Genomic DNA, 14,407 nt, shown 5'->3' with positions numbered 1-14,407 from the left:
AAACTACTCCTGTGGTTCCCTCCAACTGAGGGAAAACTGGAAAATGTGGGGAGTTCATGGATATTTGGTGAGCAGTAAATATCCATCATGCGTAGCATTCAAGACCCTTTATGATCTACCCCCAAGGAAGAAGGCATTTTTTAAAATGGTAAATAGATAAAAGTTTATAACATCTCATAAAAACTAACATCTCATAAAAGCATTTAAAAGTGATTCTGTTCATTTGATATTTCCCTCCCCCAATAGCGAAATAAGTATATATATATTTTAAAAGGGGCGGTGGTGAAGAGGAAGGGTAGGAGGGGGATTGTTGAAGCTAAAAGTCCCAAGGCCACAGCAGAGGCAAACATTTCGGGCGGGGAGAGTTAAAGCTGTGGTGGGACTCCACTACTCATTTAATGCTCTAGTGTCAAGCCATGGGGCACAATCAGTAGCTAAGTGATGACAGGAGGCTGTCGGGTGGAAGGTGGATGTGAAAAGACTTGGGGTGCTGGGAAGGACAGCACTGGTAGGGCCTGGCACAGCAGCCTACCCAGGAACTGGAGCTACTTGGAAGAAGACTTTTTTTTTTTTTGTCTTTATTCATTTTTTAAATATTTTTTATATCCCCACATATCCCCCACTCCCCTCAACCCACTCCTCCCCCCATAGCAACATTCTCCTCCATCATCATGAGACATTCACTGCACTTGGTGAATACATCTCTGAGCATCGTTGCACCTCATGGTCAATGGTCTACATCATAGCCCACACTCTCCCATGTTCCATCCAGTGGGCCATGGGAGGACACACAATATCTGGCAACTGTTCCCCGCAGCACCACCCAGGACAGCTCCAAGTCCCAAAAATGCCTCCACATCTCATCTCTTCCTCCCATTCCCCACACCCAGCAGCCATCATGGCCACCCTCTCCACACCAATGCCACATTTTCTTCGATTACCAATCACAATAGTTCATGAATAGAATATCAGTAAGTCCACTCTAATCCATATTCTATTCCTCCATCCTGTGGACCCTGGATTGGTTGTGTCCACTCCACATCTATATCAAGAGGGGGCTTAGATTCCACATGGATGCTGGATGCAATCCTCTTGCTTTCAGTTGTAGGCACTCTTGGCTCCATGGTGTGGTGGTAGACCTTCTTCAACTCCATGTTAGCTGAGTGGGGTAAGTCCAATAAACCAGAGTGTAGGAGTTACAAGTCTGTTGAGGCTCAGGGCCTGGCCATCATATGGTCAGTCCTGAGATTCAGATCCCCTGGGTATATATTAAACCCCAGCACCAACTACAATTCTGGTAAAGTAACAGGAAAGGCTTGTGAAAAAAGATCACATCTGAGTCCAGCTCCATCACACAGAAACACAAACTCCAAGGAAGGGCCAACTGACACGGCACTGAACTCCATCTGCCATGACCATAGAACCTGTGGGTCTCTGTAGGCCCCAGAAGAACCAATACCCGGGGTTATACCCACTTTATCTGTCTCTGGGACTCTGCTGAGGTGTGCATAAGGGTGACCCCTTTGATAACCTCCAGGCTCCTTCCTGGAGACTCATAGCCGTATAAACTCATTTGTCCTTTCCATTTCCCCCTTGATTCAGGTCAAAAAAGCATTTTTAACTCCTGTTATTATATATAGACTGAGATATTCTGCTGGTCCGAGTCGAACCCTCTATTCAAGGTCCTTTTCTAGTCACATCATCAGCTGGTACTTGGTAGTAATCCCTCGGCGCCAAGGAGGCTCCCCGGGAGTCATGTCCCACACTGGGGAGAAGGCAACGCATCCACACGCTGAGTTTGACTTCGAGACTGGCCACATTTGAGCAACACGGAGGCTCTCAGGAGGCAACTCCCAGGCACACTGCAGCTCCAGGCCTTGTCCTCACTTCAGGTACACAGGCTGACAAGCACCGTCACCAGCATCAAGGGTTCATTGCTGGACCCTCACTCATCCCTGGTCTTTGCCGTTGCACCTAGGGGACTGCCGCCGCTCCCCTAGGGACTGTGACAGAGCTCCCCTGGGTAGGAACTCAGCACTCCCTCAGCTGTTGTCTCCAACTGTTTCCACTATGAAAACATCCAAACATCTCTATGTACCCTGGATATATACCTTGTAGAACTCCCTGCCAACCATGTGTCCCCTGTCAACAACATCCCACACCAGAATTCCTCCGCCGCCATTGCTGAACCTCTCTGTGATCTAAAACCTCCCCAAAAGTGAAGCCCAATATATTTGCCAGGTTCCCTTAAAAGTAAAATGGAACACAGCGATGAGTCTAAAGGTTAGATGTAGAACACACATCAATCTGGAAAAATTCTACATCCTATCTTTTTCTTTTCTTTTTTCTAATTATCAAGCTTATCTTCACAAGAGCTTTAGATCACAGCACTTCATATACACAACATACAGTACTCTCACATATCCAGCATAAAACGTTTTCGAAGAAGGCATTTTTAACGCCCGCGGAAAATGGCCTCCAGGGCGACGCTAAAACCCTGCCTGCAGACACTTTAATCCGAGCGGGAATGGCTGCGCGTTCGCTTAGGGTGGAAGCAACCAGCTCTGTCTCTCCGGCGCCGCCTGCCGCCAAAGCGCCGCCACTGCAGCCCTTTCCAGGCTGCCCGCCCCTTTCCCGGTCCTGAGCCCGCCTCGCGTCTCCTTATTGGCTGTCTTCCGTTCTCCCGCCTCTGCCCGGAGCAGCCATTCGGAGCCTGGGGAGGGGTGGGGCTTGCGGCCAGGGGTGGAGCGTAGGCTCCGATTGGCTCTGCGGAAGGCGGCGACGTGGGCGAAAGAGGCCTGTTTGTGCCTGAACCCAAGCGCGGCCACCCCTGCACCGGATTGGTGGTAGGGTGGGGCGGGCCTCGGTCTCCCGGCCGGAAGCGGAAGTGGAGGAAAGATGCAGATGGGGGTACGGGAGCTGGGGAGATGGGGGGCTGGCCTGGGACCTTAGGACGGTGTCCTGCGCGTCCGTCCCCGGCCTCGTCCCGGGCGCGGCCTTCCCCGGCCCTTCGTTCCGGCCCCGCAGGGTGACGGTTGGGACCGTGAAATGAGCGCGCGAGTGTCGCGTCTCCTGCCTGCGCTCACGTCCCCCTTCCCATCGTGTTTCCCGCTTAGGACCATCAGCATGTGCCCATCGACATCCAGACCAGCAAGCTGCTCGGTAGGAGGGGGCGCCCACGCATAGCTGGCTGCCGGAGGGAGGCCCGTTTCTTTGCCCATGTAGACGGCAGCCAGGAGTCCAGATGCCCGAAGGTCCGGGTTGAGGCACTGACCCCTCCACGTGTTCTGTGCCTCATCTGTGGCTGGACCTGCCTGGCTAATAGGAACGGGAAGGAACCAAACGCAGTGTCTATTTTTAACCTGCGTTCTCTGTTTTAACATAACATGTGCTATCAAGTCTTATCATGTAGGTGTAGAGAGCATAAAATGGCTTGCCTTAAAGACATTCGACTACTAGGTGACAGACTTGAAATTGGAACTTAAGTGTCAGGCTCTAATGTCCATGCTTTTCTCATTATACTAGAAAAAATCTTTGCCTCCTTCTTGCAAGGTTCCATTTCTCACGGAAGACCCAGTTGGAAACAAAGCCCTTTAAGTAGCCAGGCCATCTCCCAGCTGTGTCTCTGGTCTCCCTACCTCCTCCCCAGTTCAGTGCAGGGGCAGGGCCGCTTCCTTCTGACCACTCTGGGACGTTTGCACAGCTCCTGCCGTTTTTCAGTGCTCACAGGACTAATGGATTCTGTGCCAGTCTTGTCATTGAAATAGTTTCAGCGTCTTGCTTTCAGTTCTGTGATATCTACAGAATACTTCTTTCTGGAAACTTTAGAAGAATTTGGTGAATAAAGTATTATTGATAATAGTGTGGGGCCTCAGTGTTTGACCAGGTGACAGATTTAGGGCAGTGGTTGGGATTCAGCACTGTATGGGGCCATTGAGTCAGTCCTGTGCAGTGGCCCCTGGAGAAGCTCCTTTAGCTTCACTTCAGATTTGCCTTGGCTCGTCTGCACATGTGCACTCTTGATGCATGAGCTTGCTGCTGGTTATTCAAAGGACCAATAAAACAATATCATTCGTCAAGGGTTTGCTCTAGGCCAGCTGCTGCTTTAGGCATTTAACATTATGAAAATAAAGATCGCTAAGATTTTACCTGTATCTGCCTTGGACTCAGGACCTTATTCTCTTCATATTACATGTGGCAAAACTGAGGCACAGAGAGGTTGATTGACGTGTCCAAGAAATGAGAATTAGAACCCAGGACCTAGAGCAAAGCCTGGCTCTTGGCTTTCCCCTACTGAGAAGAAAAGTACACGGTTCTTAGTCTATCCAAACCCCTTATTAAAAGTACAGGTCTGGGCCAGAGTTCCAGGAGTTAAGACCTGTTGGCATTTGTGCGTACGGGGTGGTACTTCACTGTTGAGACTAGACCGCTATTCTCTAGTCTTTAGGGCGCTGTAGGTATTAGAGGCTTTGCAAAGGTTCATTCATCCGGTACTTGGCGTGGTACTTGGCGTGCTCATCTTGTATTTTGCATTGTCGTGGTTAATCCCAGCCCTGAGGAAGTGGAACTTGAACAGCACCCTCTGTCAGTAAGAAAGACTTAATTACCCACAGAAGCAAAAAGTGATGGAGGAGTTAGAGTGGTCAGAGTGGCACTTTAGCTTCAGGACCAATTTAAACTTATTCTTTCTCCCTGTGTTGAGGCACCTGCCCTGTAAAAATTACACGGAGGATGAAGTCAGGTTGCCAGAGTCTGTTTAGCCCCCAGCATCCCTCTGGGTCTGTCTTTCCTCCCATCTTCCATGACCCCCCTACCTTAACCAGGATGAAGAAAACTTAGCCCTCGTCTCAGCCTGTCTCATTTGGCAGTAGGTGGGGGCCACTGTGATTAGTGTGTTTTTCGGATAGACTGGCTGGTGGACAGAAGGCACTGCAACCTGAGATGGCAGAAGCTGGTGCTGACGATCCGGGAGAAGATCAATGCTGCCATCCAGGACATGCCAGAGAGTGAAGAGATCGCCCAGCTGCTCTCCGGATCCTGTGAGTGCTTTGGGGCTGTGTTCCTGGCTCTCCCAGAGCAGTGTGTGTCAGCTGAGCCGCTCCCTTGTGTTTAGCCACTGGCCTGACTCTCAGAGACATTTTTGTTTAGGGTATCAATGCTGGTTTCTTCCAACAGATATGCAAAGGGGACATGCCATATGGCAGTGGTCAGAGTAGGTGGGAAAGATGCTGTAATTTGCAAAGTCTTCATTCTTCCTTGCTTTCTAGACATTCACTATTTCCACTGCCTGAGGATCGTGGACCTTCTCAAAGGCACTGAGGCCTCCTCGAAAAATATTTTTGGCCGGTACTCTTCACAGCGAATGAAGGCAAGTGTGGGCTGAGGGCTGGAAACGTGCATCCAGCCTGCAGGGTTAGAGCCTCTGCAGTTTCTCTGAGGATCTGGTGGGAGGCTCCATTATAGAATATTTTCTGAACGTTCCCTCTGTCCCCATAGTTTATGCCAAAGAGCTAGACCCTACTCCTGAGTTTAAATTTCAGACTCACTGCTTTGAGAACTGTTGGTTGGCACCACACTCTTAGAGTGGTGGGCCAGCCAGCATGAGGAGCTGAAGGGGGCAAGGAGTTTGTGTTTAATGTGTGAAGACTGGCAGAACTTCCCCTGTGCAGGGATGGAGCTGGGACGTGGCTGCTGAGTGCTCTTCCGGCTCACTTCCTGTTTCTTTCTTACTCAGGACTGGCAGGAGATTGTAGCCCTGTATGAGAAGGACAACACCTACTTGGGTAAAGTGGCCCAGCCTGGGAGTCCTGGCAACCATGGGGACATGCTTGTCCTGAGTTCTGGGAGTTCTGAGACACCAGGCTTATAAGAGGCACAGTCTGTGCTTGGGAAGAGGCTGGGGTGTGCATGTTGCCTGTCTGTGAGGTGGGGAAATGAATTCTACTAAGAGTGTTGGGGAGGAGAGTGTGGAGGTGGAGCAGGCAGGGAGTGGACATTTGCTGACTCCCTAGGTGTAAAGAGCCTCCCCGTTCACCCCTCAGTGCCCCAACCTCACCGCACGGCCATTCTATTTGAGACAGAGGAGGGGTCGTCCTGGGGGCCACTGTTGGTGCCTGAGAGAGCAATGAAAGGGCTGATTATGGTTTGGGTTGTGTTTTCTAATAGTATAAATAATATTAGTTTTTACCAAGCCTACTATATGCAAGGAATTGTGCTTGGTGTTTTATGTGGAATCTCTCTTGTAATCCACAGGATAATATTACTGTCCTTGTTTTAGAAAGAAGGCTTGGACGAGGGAGGTTAGGTGACTGGTCTTAGGTTCCGCGGGTAGGAAGGGCAGGAGCCGGGAGCCAACCCCTTGCCTGCAGCACCACACTTGGTATTTGCGTGTGTCCGGGCATGCTTGCCTCATGCTGTGGGTATGCTGAGGGTAACTTCCTGGGCCTTTCCCAGTGGAACTCGCTAGCCTGCTGGTTAGGAACGTCAACTACGAGATCCCCTCGCTGAAGAAGCAGATTGCCAAGTGCCAGCAGCTGCAACAGGAGTACAGCCGAAAGGAGGAGGAGGGCCAGGCCGGGGCTGCCGAGATGCGGGAGCAGTTCTACCACTCCTGCAAGCAGTACGGCATCACGGTGAGCAGAGCCACCTACAGTGGGAGGCATCTAGGCTCTGTTTGCCACCCCCAAAGATTCATTTTATTTATTTATTTATTTCTCTGCCTTCCCACCGCCTCCTCATTGTTTGTGCTCGCTGTCTGCTCTCTGTGTCTGTTTGTTGTGTGCTCATCTTTTTAGGAAGCACCAGGAATTGAACCCGAGATCTATATGGGAGGGAGGTGCGCAGTCACTGGAGCCACCTCCACTCCCTGCTTGTTGTACCTCTTTATTGCATCATCTTGTGGCATTTTCTTGTTGTGTCAGCTCATCATGCCGGCCCATTGTGCTAGCTCACTGTCTTGTCTTTTTTTTTTAAAGCTAATCCTCTTTGTTTTTTTCTTCCCCCTCCCCCTCCCTGCTGTTTTTGCTGTCTGTGTCCATTCACTGTGTGATCTTCTGTATCTATTTCTTTTTGTCTTTTTTTTTTTAAGATTTATTTATTTTTTTTTATTTTTTCTTCTCTCCACCTCCCCCAGTTGTCTGCTCTCTCTGTCCATTTGGTGTATGTTCTTCTGTGACCAATTCTGTCTTATCAGTGGCACCAGGAATCTGTGTTTCTTTTTGTTGCATCATCTTGTTGTGTCAGCTCTCTGTGTGTGCAGCGCCATTCTTGGGCAGGCTGCACTTCCTTTCGTGCTGGGCGGCTCTCCTTACGGGGCGACTCATTGTGCATGGGGTTCCCCTATGCGGGGGGCACCCCTGCATGGCAGGGCACTCCTTGTGCGCATTAGCACTGCGCATGGGCCAGCTCCACACGGGTCAAGGAGGCCCAGGGTTTGAACCGCAGACTTCCCATGTGGTAGGCGGATGCCCTATCCATTGGGCCAAGTCCGCTTCCCTTTCTGTCTTCGTTTCTCATCTTTCTCCTCTTTGATTCACTGGGATTCGATCCCGGGGACCTCTGCTGTGGGGAGAGGTTCCCTGTCAATTGCGCCACCTCAGTTCCTGGTCTGCTGAACCTGACCTTGACTCTCCTCTTCATCTCTCTTTCGTTGCGTCATTATCTTGCTGTGTGACTCACTTGCGTGGGCATTAGCTCACCATGTGGATACTTAGCTCGCCGTGTGGGCACTGGCTTGCCATGCAGGTACTCGGCTTACCACGCAGGCATTCACGTGGACACTCAGTTTACCACGTGGACACTTGGCTCGCCACGTGGGCACCCACATGGGCACTTGGCTCATTGCGCGGGCACTTGGCTCACCGCATGGGCACTTGGCTCACCTTGCAGGCACTTGGCTTGCCATGCTGGCCCTGGCTTGCCATTCAAGCATGCTTTCTCTTCTTTTATACCAGGAAGCCCCAGGGATAGAACCTGGGTCCTCCCATATGGTAGGCAGAGGCCTTATCACTTGAGCCACATCCACTTCCACTCATCTTCTTTAGGAGACACCAGGAACCGAACCCTGAACTTTCCATGTGGTAGGCAGGTACCCAATTGCTATAGCCACATCCGCTCCCCTGTCTGTCTTCCTGATTCCAAGAGAAGAGGAACTGTGGAGGCCCACTCAGTTCTCAACTCCTTCACTGCTGGCAAAACCTTCTTTCTTGGCCAGGTTGTGCCCTTCTTGGGCCAGTGTCTAGCCTCATTCCATTTTTTGGTGTTTCCTTTAATCTCTTGGACTCTGCTTCCCACCATTCCATCTTAGCCCACCTCTTCTATCCTCTCTAGGGAGACAATGTGCGAAGAGAACTGCTGGCCCTGGTGAAGGACCTGCCGAGCCAGCTGACTGAAATTGGAGCGGGGGCTCAGTCCCTGGGGGAGGCCATTGACCTGTACCAGGCCTGTGTAGGGTTTGTGTGCGAAAGGTAATGAGGACCTCAATTTCACTCAGAGGAGGGATGGCTTGCTTATTTTCCCTGACTATTTTCTCTTCTCCCCTTGAATTTTTCCCACATGACATTCATTTCTTTTCTTTCTTTTTTTTTTTTTTCCTTTTCTTTTCTTTGTTTTTTTCTCCCACGTGACATTTGAACTTTATCTTTCACTGAAATTCAGCGGGAGTTTTGTCCATTTGACCCTGTAACCTGGGACAAAGCCCCATGTTGGCTTCCTGAGAGGCCAGCAGGAGAGTCAGTCATGTGATGTGTTGAAGCCCCACAGACCAGGTGCTGCCCATGCTGAGGTATGTGCAGAAGCGGGGAAACTCAACCGTGTACGAATGGAGGACGGGGACAGAGCCCTCTGTGGTGGAGCGGCCGCACCTCGAGGAGCCTCCCGAGCAGGTGGAAGAAGACGCGGTAAGACAGCCTTGTGTGCGGCTCTTACCACAGAACCAGTGAGAGCACGGCCTTTCCCCGAGCACAGCCTTTCCCCCACACGGCCCAAACCCCCATCACCTGGATTCAGATGTCCAGAAGGAGGAAAGGGATTTGTGTGAGAGACGCTGTAGGCGGAAGGGCCCAGAAGGCTCTACTCCTTTATTTTCCTGGCCATGATGGGACCAGAACAGAGATGAGTGCTAAAGAGGCTCACGAGCTGGTTCTTTTTTTTTTTTTTTTTTAGTTGTACCAGCATATATTCTCATCAGGAATATATGAGACTTCCAGTTGTTACAATTTCTAACCATTCCATTGGACATATAGTGGTACCTCTTCTGATTTTTTTTTTTTTAATTTTTTTATTTTTTATTGACTTTGTAATAATATTACATTAAAAATATACATGTGAGGTCCCATTCAACCCCACCCCCCCACCCCCCCTCTCCCCCCCCCCAACAACACTCGTTCCCATCATCATGACACATCCATTGGATTTGGTAAGTACATCTTTGGGCACCTCTGCACCTCATATACATTGGTTCACATCATGGCCCATACTCTCCTCTATTCCATCAAGTGGGCCCTGTGAGGATTTACAATGTCCGGTGATTACCTCTGAAGCACCATCCAGGGCAGCTCCATGTCCCGAAGACGCCTCCACCTCTCATCTCTTCCTGCCTTTCCCCATACCCTTTGTCCATTATGTCCACTTTTCCCAATCCAATGCCACCTCTTCTATGTGGACATTGGATTGGTTGTGTCCATTGCACCTCTATGTCAAGAGGAGGGTCAGATTCCACCTGGATGCTGGATGCAATCCTCCCATTTTCAGTTGTAATCACTCTAGGCTCCATGGTGTGGTGGTTGTCCTCCTTCAACTCCATCTTAGCTGAGTGTGGTAAGTCCAATAAATCAGATTGTAGGTGCTGGAGTCTACGAGCTGGTTCTCTTGAGGCACACGAGCCCTGTGAAGATGGGCTCTCTTCAGGGCAGCTTAGAGGCCAGCACATTAAGCAGCGTGCCAGCGTTCTAGAGAAGCAGCGGAGGTCTGAAGGAGGCCAGCCCCCTTTTCCTTCACCCACCTTCCAGGAGCTAACACTTTTTCCCCCTTCTAGATTGACTGGGGTGACTTTGGAGCGGTGGCAGCTTCTGAAGGGATTGACTATGGCATCTCTGCCGAGGCCGCTGGAATCGACTGGGGCATCTCCCTGGAACCGGACCCAGTGGTTAGGATGTGCTGTCTGTCCGTCTCTCCGAGGGCTTTCTGTGATTCTGTGATTGTGAAGTCAGTGACAGGAAAGTGTTGTCTCTGTCTTCACAGAGGCTCGTGGCTTACGCCCAGGTGTAGCACAGGGCTGGGAGGTTTTCAAAAGGGACCCATCGAAGTTCACACTTCCTTCCTCCTGGCGTTTGGGGCGAGGTGTGGGAGCATCCAGGCGGCAGCCCTTCAGAGTACAGCTGAGGTGGCAGCTGAGTGTTCCACGCCACTCTCTTTGCCGCCCGCCTCAGGGCTCCCAGGCCTTCGCACGGTGCAGTCCCTGAACTTGTCCCGGGCTTTAGTTTTTTTCTGGCTTCCTTTGCTGGGGAAAATTCTCTCAACACTGCTGGGGTTCTTTGCCCTCCTTCCAGGCAACTGGGAGTGATGGAATAGACTGGGGAGACGATGCCTCTGCTTTGCAAATCACAGTGCTGGAAGCCGGAACTGAAGGTAAGGCCGCGGTCCCCTGCAGCCCTTGTCTCTAGAAACAAAAAAAAGTGCTACCGAGACGGGCTGCTCTCCAAGTCGTGATGAGGCTGTGAGTGGAGGGGGACAGAAAGAGGCTCTTAAAATGAGGCACGGAAACTCACCTTTCTGTCAGGAGGCTCTGTGGGCTCCCCCCGCCCCCGCCCAGCAGACAGGATGTAGCCGTGATCGGTGCCACTAGAGGGCAGTGCAGGATGAAACTTGACCTCCCTCCCCTCCAGCTCAGGGATCCTCCTGGCACACCAGGGTTGCCTGCTTGTGGCTGAGGCACATGGGAAAGGGTAACCCTTCGCTCTTGGGTTGGGACAGGAGGCAGCTTTAGTGCAGTGCATCTGTGTTCATATCAACCCACCAGGGCTTCTCAAACTTGAGCGTCTTCTCTCGTCCTCAGCTCCTTTTTCACTTCACTGTCTCTCTTTTTGGCAGCTCCAGAAGGGGTTGCTAGAGGCCCAGATGCTCTGACACTTCTCGAGTACCCCGAGACTCGGAATCAGTTCATCGATGAGCTCATGGAGGTACAGTGGTTTTCTGGGGGCTTTGAGGCTGTGGCCTGCACCAGCGCAGGTGGCACCACTCCACGATGCCCACCCGACCCAGCCTGCTTGGGTGAAGGGCGCCAAGAAAGAGCTTTTAGCGTTCTGGAGCAGAGGCCTCACCTATTAGGATGTCCCACCAATCATCCAACAAATATGTCTTGCACACCTCCTTTACATGCCAGGCGATGTCTTAGGCTCCAGGGATTTAGCAGTGAATAAGACAAAGTCTTTGACCTCATGGAGCTTATATTTAGTGAGGAAAGCAGGCAAGAACCAAGATGAAGAAGTAAAGTGCACCGTATGCTAGGCAAGAAGTGCCATGGAGAGAAATAAACAAGGAAGGGAGATAGAGATGGTTGAAAGGCAGCGGTTTTGTATCGGGTTCAGGGAAGGCCTCGTTGCGAAGGTGACCTGCAGGAGGGCGGAGAATGCCTTGCAGATGCCTGACAGAAGAGCTCTCCAGGCGCAGGGGCCACGAGGTGGGAGCGTGCCCAGCGCATTTGAAGAACGAGGCCAGCGTGGCTGTGCAGAGGGAGCTGGGGCAAGTAGAAGAGCCGCTCAGAGAAGTGGAGAGAGCTTGGCTTTTACTCTGAGTGAACCGAGCAGCTGTTGGAGGTGTTTGAGCAGAAGAGGGACGTGATGCCATTCGTGTTCACATGCGATCCCTGTGGCTGCAGTGTGGGGCGGCCTGAGGAGGCAGCCTGGGGACCGGGAACGTGGGGACCTCTCTCCATTTTTACCTGAGTCTCTTCCCTTCCCGAGGGCTCATGGAAAGTTCTCAGCCCCTTTATTAGTTCCTCCTAGTTCCCTCTTCTGCGGAGAGAGGCCCCTCCTAGCCTTGAGAGGAGAGGAGGACAAAAGGCATCAAGTGGTTATGGTAGAATAAGATCTCAACAAGAAATGTAACTGGTTCTTAGACTCTAATCCTTTCTTAATCCAGGGATCCTCAAGCATGGGTGCCCATTCCCTGAATCTCATTTCTTCCATGGAGAAAAATATCCTTTCTGGGGCAGAGCCAATCCTTTGGATCCCTGTATTCCCAGTTATGTGGTCCATGGCTGGGGAGGAAGGGTGGTGGTGCAGGGCTCTAAGCAAGGCCGGAGATAGGGAGCAGGGGACAGAGGAGTGACAGCAGAGGCAGCCCCAAGCTCCAGTGTTACAGTCGGTGAGTTTCTAGCAAAGTGTTCATATGAAGCTATGCCTCGTCACTCAGAATCTAGCCTGCACATCTCATTCTTGCATTTCGAGCAGGCTGAGGGCTTAGTGTCTGAGTTCTTTTCGCAGTTTGAACTAAATCTTCTTCTGTTCTCAGCTTGAGATCTTCTTGTCCCAGAGAGCAGTGGAGATGAGCGAGGAGGCAGATATCTTGTCCGTGAGCCAGTTCCAGCTGGCTCCGGCCATCCTGCAGGGCCAGACCAAAGGAAAGATGGTTTCCATGGTGTCGGTGCTGCAGGATCTGATTGGACGGCTCACCAGTCTTCGAATGCAGCACCTGTTCATGATCCTCGCTTCACCAAGGTCTGGCTTTCCCCTTGGCGTCTGGGCTCTCCGGGAGCGTGATGCAGGGCTCCGCCACGCTCAGCAGCTCCAGCTCCTATGCACACCTCTTCATCTTGTGTCACCCCTGAGACCTACCCCTACCTCCCGTAGCATCGCTTTCTGAACTGAGAGATAGGGGGTCCTCTTTGGGGCCAGATGGGGTGGTTTGATGTTTACAGGCCGAATCTGCTTCCTCAGTAGGACCGGGAAACTAGGAGTGGGGATTCCTTGCATAAAGGGATTTAAGGATGTAGAGGCTGAGAGGCGAAGTAGGGAGTGGGTTTCCCAAGCGACGCCTTTCCTGGTAGTTGAGTGGGAATGCTCAGGACTCACAGAGGCACCAGACACTTACCTGCGTACCCTGCACAGGTATGTGGACCGAGTGACTGAATTCCTCCAGCAAAAGCTGAAGCAGTCCCAGCTGCTGGCCTTGAAGAAAGAACTGATGGTGCAGAAGCAGCAGGAAGCACTGCAGGAGCAGGCAGCTCTGGAGCCCAAGCTGGACCTGCTGCTGGAGAAGACAAGGGAGCTGCAGAAGCTGGTAAGAGGAAGGGAACCCTGCCAAGTGGGAGGACCCCCAGTTTCTGCAGAGCAAGGCCCTGCCTACTTGGTAGTCCTGTCTTTCAGATTGAAGCAGACATTTCCAAGAGGTACAGCGGGCGCCCTGTGAACCTGATGGGAACTTCTCTGTGACAGGCCCCTGCCTTCTTGCTGCCTGCCCGTCTCCTCAGCCCTCAGCCTTGAGGCGGGATAGACTGGGCTGCTGTTACGGGGCCTTGTTGGCAAGAAACAAGGCAAACTGGAAGGTGGAAAGCCTGGTGAGGGAACTGCCCCCCAGATGGGGAGAAGTGGAGGCCGTTACCTTGCCGCTCACTGTGCTTTCTGCAAGAAGCTGTCTTGGTTGGCCCTGGGGCCAGGTCAGCCTGAAATCACAGCTTCTGGTCCTTATGGTTAGTCTAGTTGGGCTTAATAAAAGAGGAGAAAACTCTTGACTTGGCTGCCGACAGTTGCTTGCCCTGCTTCCGGAGGCCTGGAGCGAGGCCAGGCCCCTGCTGTCGTGGGCTCTTGATCCACATGCACCCCCTGGGCTGCGGGCTCTTGCTTTGGAGTCCTGGATTAAGGACTTTTCCTCCTTGCCTCTGGTGACAGGGAAGTCTGCAGATTAGTATCTACAAATGGTTTGGCAAGGAGCTCTGGGATAGCTGTGTCCACTGGGCCCATTCTCTTCATAGCCAGGCCCACACTGCCCCTCTCAGGCCAGCAGCCCAAGGGGAGCCGTTAAACGGCAGCCTTGCTGGAGCCAGCAAAGCTGTGTTTCCCTTCTAATCACAGCTTACCTCTAGGCAGAGGAAAATGTGGTTGGGGAGGAAGGGTCTGATAAACAGGGTGGAGACAGGAGTTGTCACCTTCACTAGCTGCCTGTCCACTTCCTCCCCATCACCGCCTGCTTGGTGATTGGATAGAGCCCACCCCAGGATAGCACCCCTCTCCCAAGCCACGTACCCATCCCCGTTTCCCAGGCAGGGTAGGGGTTGGGGGTGGCCAGCAATTCGATTTTAATTTCATAGCAGAGCAGTTGATTCATGGCTCTTTGTCGCTGGCGTTGACTTCCGTAATGACTTTCCATCAAAATGAAAAGTGGAGTGACACCACTCATTATTCCTGCTGCT

General features: G+C 51.8%; 1 protein-coding gene across 2 annotated transcripts; it reads left to right on the top strand.

Annotated features, from left to right (window-relative positions):
- The first annotated feature begins 2,755 nt into the window (after positions 1 to 2,755).
- Positions 2,756 to 13,729, top strand: CDK5RAP3 (CDK5 regulatory subunit associated protein 3). 2 transcript variants are annotated; one of them, XM_004451295.4, is made up of 14 exons: positions 2,788 to 2,910; positions 3,117 to 3,162; positions 4,908 to 5,039; positions 5,268 to 5,368; positions 5,735 to 5,783; positions 6,454 to 6,632; positions 8,329 to 8,465; positions 8,753 to 8,897; positions 10,034 to 10,144; positions 10,548 to 10,626; positions 11,089 to 11,177; positions 12,511 to 12,716; positions 13,107 to 13,278; positions 13,365 to 13,729. In XM_004451295.4, exons 1-14 carry the CDS (start codon positions 2,899 to 2,901, stop codon positions 13,428 to 13,430), a joined length of 1,524 nt encoding a protein of 507 aa, XP_004451352.2. In that variant the 5' UTR covers positions 2,788 to 2,898; the 3' UTR covers positions 13,431 to 13,729. The 2 variants fall into 2 exon arrangements, with proteins under 2 accessions (XP_058140053.1, XP_004451352.2); XM_058284070.2 differs by lacking the exon at positions 3,117 to 3,162 and having other exon boundaries at positions 2,756 to 2,910.
- The last annotated feature ends 678 nt before the right edge of the window (positions 13,730 to 14,407 follow it).

Source organism: Dasypus novemcinctus, chromosome 21 (genome assembly GCF_030445035.2).
Source record: "Dasypus novemcinctus isolate mDasNov1 chromosome 21, mDasNov1.1.hap2, whole genome shotgun sequence".
In the NCBI taxonomy this organism is placed as follows: domain Eukaryota; kingdom Metazoa; phylum Chordata; class Mammalia; order Cingulata; family Dasypodidae; genus Dasypus; species Dasypus novemcinctus.
Note: the sequence above shows the minus strand (reverse complement) of the source record. Positions and strands in the feature narration are given on the sequence as shown.